Raw genomic sequence first — 3,769 nt, 5'->3', positions numbered from 1 at the left:
AGGTCCATCTTTTCAAATATTGCTTTGTATAGACCCTGAACTAGGTTGGATACAGACCCTATTTACCATATATCTCTCTGTACTCCAAATTTTATGTAACCAGCTTTCCTGAAGGTAGGCACTAATATTTATTTTTAAATATTGGCATGGTGTAAATAGAAATGCATTTCTATAGTTAATGCACTAAGTACCTAATCACATTCTGAAACTAACATCTAGCTATCTGAGAAAGACACAACTATAAGAATAAAAGTTTGTACAATAGTATCACAGGGTGACTGTATATTTCTTTGTTTCTATAAAAGCCATCTTTGGCTGAAGTTTTTCATTTAAGATGACAGACACAAAGTGTCTTTTTAAAAAATACAACTATTCAATCAAACTTCTTTTCTTTATCCACCATGATAAAACTCTAAAATACCAGCTTTCAAGGACCCAAAATATATCATCTTAAGTGGGCACAATATCTGGATCTAAAAATATTTAATTGGAACATCACCAAACTTATATAACACCTCAAGCCATTTACTCGAATTTTCACAATTGAATAAAATGATGTTTGCTCCTCATCTATTGCTTATATCTCCAGGGCCACATCTAATTCCAAAAATTCTCTACAAATTAACTTATTTTAATCCCACTTTTAATATCAGTCTTTTAACCCATCAATTCTTAAACAACAACAACAAAAAAGTATTATGTTTTTAAAAAGGAGATTTATGCAAAGACTTTGAATGTAAGAGGATTATTGTAGGATATATGAGAGAGTGGGACAGCAAATGAATTTGTCTTACGAGCTACATTAAAATCCTCAAGTTTTTCTCAAACTCTGTAGAAACAGAGTTTCACTCTATACCAGTGCATGAATGTGAAAGTATACCCACTCGGGAATTGCTAAACTGCCAGAGTCCCCCAAGAAGGAAGTGTTTTAGAAAAAAGCAAGAAGAAAATGTATAGTATATTGAATAAAAAAAAAAAACAATGCCATAGAAGACTGCATACAAAATCACCAGCCATGAATACTAGGACATGTTTAGGGTAATATTCTGGTCTGTTTCTTCAAACATTTGAAGGGACTCGGGGTGTGGTACAGAAAAGACAGGTACACCTACAATGAGTATGTGTTGACTTAGATCTAAAGAAACAAGAGAAGTAAATAGAAGACTTAACACTTCAGCTCTCTGGCTTTAAGGTGGTCTAAAGGGTACAGATCTGGTGGGTGCAGATTGAAGACCTAGATACACTTCTAAGCTGCGTTGTACCTCATACCATTGCAAGATTTCTTGGACCCAGTATAGGAAGGCTGCTTCTAGATAATTTTTGTTGACCACAAGGAGGCATTAGGGTGTCATTGATAGCCTAAATTTGTAGGAAATTTCCCTGATACTCGCTGAAAAGTTGATGTAGAAGAATTCTTGTGCTTGATTTCTATATGAAGCTAGGAATAGTTTTCAGACATTAGTCATCCATTTATGATGTAAGCAGGAAAATGCAAAGACATTATCTCAACAAGTTGGTAAGTGAGACTTTAGCAAAATCTGTTCACATGCGGAGGGAGCTGAGCTGCCTTATAGGATATGAAAAATGTACAGTGAACTAAAGAGGCCTGGATGAACGTAGGGCAGAGATAGGGGCAGGGAAAATAAGGGTACACCTGTCTCAAAGAGGCAGCAAATGATATAGAGTATAAACATCTGCTACACACCTGATCTAGCCAAGCCCAGACTCCCCTGCCAAGTGGGAAGCTGTATATAATACTGCAAGGAGGAGTGACCCTTTCTCTGGTGAAGTCAACAGCAAGGCTGTCATCACAGGCAGATCTTCCTATCAGGGACCAGTGACTCTGAACTCCCACCTCTCAACCCAAGGATCAGAGCCTGGAACAGGCAGATGCCCCATTCCTGTTCTGGTCCTGCCATGGGTCCTGGGCTTGTCCACTGTGTGGCTCTTTGCCTCTTTGGAGCAGGTAAGACCTGGGCAAAAAGGAAATCTTCTACTGAGGCTATCTTGTCCTCTGTTCTGTGCCTTTCACTCATAGCAGTAATACAAATCTCCTTCTTCATTCTGACTCTAAATTTCTCTTCTTTGTCTACAGGCCACATGGGTGCTATGGTCATCCAGAACCCAAGATACCAGGTTACCAGGATGGGAAAACCAGTGAACCTGAGTTGTTCTCAGGATCTGAATCATGATGTTATGTACTGGTACCAGCAGCAGCGGAGCCAAGCTCCAAAGCTGCTGTTCTACTATTATGATAAAGAATTTAACAAAGAGACAGACACCTCTGATAACTTCCAATCCAGCCGGCCTAACACCTCTTTCTGCTCTCTGGGCATCCGCTCACCAAGTGTGGAGGACTCAGCCGTGTACCTGTGTGCCAGCAGCAAAGACACAGAGCTGCAGCCTTACCTCCTGTCTGTTCATAAACCTCTTTGTTCCCCAGGTCCAAGTGTCTTGTCCAACCACTTCCTTCTTATAACAATAGGAAGTGGGCTTGTGACTGCTGTTATCTCATTTGTAGACAGAAATTGAGCATAAACCTACAAAAGCCATTGGCAGTTATGCCAAAAGTGAAAAAGTGGTTACACTTGTCTGACATTCAGTTTGTGGTATTTTACCAGGACCTTAAGAACCTACTCTCTTCAGTACATAAATAGAAATTTTTCTTTTTTTCTTTTTATTGTTTTAATCTAAGTTACAGTCTTAGTAACATGAAGTGTTATGCTAATGATTATGGAATTCAGTTTGTGGTATTTTACCAGGACCTTAAGAACCTACTCTCTTCAGTACATAAATAGAAACTTTTCTTTTTTTCTTTTTATTGTTTTAATCTAAGTTACAGTCTTAGTAACATGAAGTGTTATGCTAATGATTATGGAAACCAAATGTCACATCAACTTAAGTCTCTGGGATTTGATGAACTCATAGTATGTAATAATATTCCTGGAGAATCCACAGGTTTTCAGTCCAGATCTGGAGCAACTACCTTATTAATGAGAGAATAAATGTACCAATGACCCAAGATGAAAATCTCTCAGGGGAAAAACCATTTAGGAAGAAAAAAAGAATTCATATATTAATCTGCTCATACCTGGAGTTAAAGGTGCTATTGGCATGACCAAATGGAAACCAGAAGTATATAAAGAAGTAATACTGAAAATAGAATATGTTTGGAGATGATGATAATGAAGTCACCAGTATAGAAGGGGGTGACAATGCCATTACTGAGGCACAGGAGAGTTCCAGCAAATGTCAGCAAGGAAAACTAAGTACTGAGCAAAACGTACTACAGCCTCATAAACTGTCATGTGGGAGTATGTATTTATATATTGTCTTTAGTTACAATCCCTGTTGAGAATCGTGTTCCAAAGTAAAGCAGAAAATGTGAAGTTTATCTAAAAATGTAAAATTTTGTATATTAAATAAAGATAATCTAGGAAAAATATATATGACAAAATCTAATACAAAAGAGCTTTTACAAATTGTTTTAATGATATTAATGATAATAATAGTTAACATTTACTAAACACTTGTGATATACCAGAAATTAAGTTTTCTTTACATGATTACAGCATATATAAGTTTTATGAAAACCTCATGAGGTAAGTACTATTATAACCTCATCCATTTTACAGATAAGAAAACCAAGATACAAACAAGTTAAGTAACCTGCTCTTTATCCATGCATTGTTTGTGGTGCAGCCAGTATCAAAATGTAGACAGTTTATTTTTATCTCTTTCTTCCCCGTATTTCCCCCTCCTTCCTCTC

The 3,769-nt window shown here is 37.0% G+C and overlaps 1 gene segment (V, D, J or C); it reads left to right on the top strand.

Annotated features, from left to right (window-relative positions):
• The first annotated feature begins 1,917 nt into the window (after positions 1–1,917).
• LOC103587326 lies at positions 1,918–2,532 on the top strand. The segment is given in 2 exon segments: positions 1,918–1,966; positions 2,096–2,532. Coding segments are annotated over 2 exon segments (486 nt in total).
• The last annotated feature ends 1,237 nt before the right edge of the window (positions 2,533–3,769 follow it).

This window comes from Galeopterus variegatus, unplaced genomic scaffold (assembly GCF_000696425.1).
Source record: "Galeopterus variegatus unplaced genomic scaffold, G_variegatus-3.0.2 Scaffold443, whole genome shotgun sequence".
In the NCBI taxonomy this organism is placed as follows: domain Eukaryota; kingdom Metazoa; phylum Chordata; class Mammalia; order Dermoptera; family Cynocephalidae; genus Galeopterus; species Galeopterus variegatus.
This window is presented reverse-complemented; position numbering and strand designations above follow the sequence as displayed.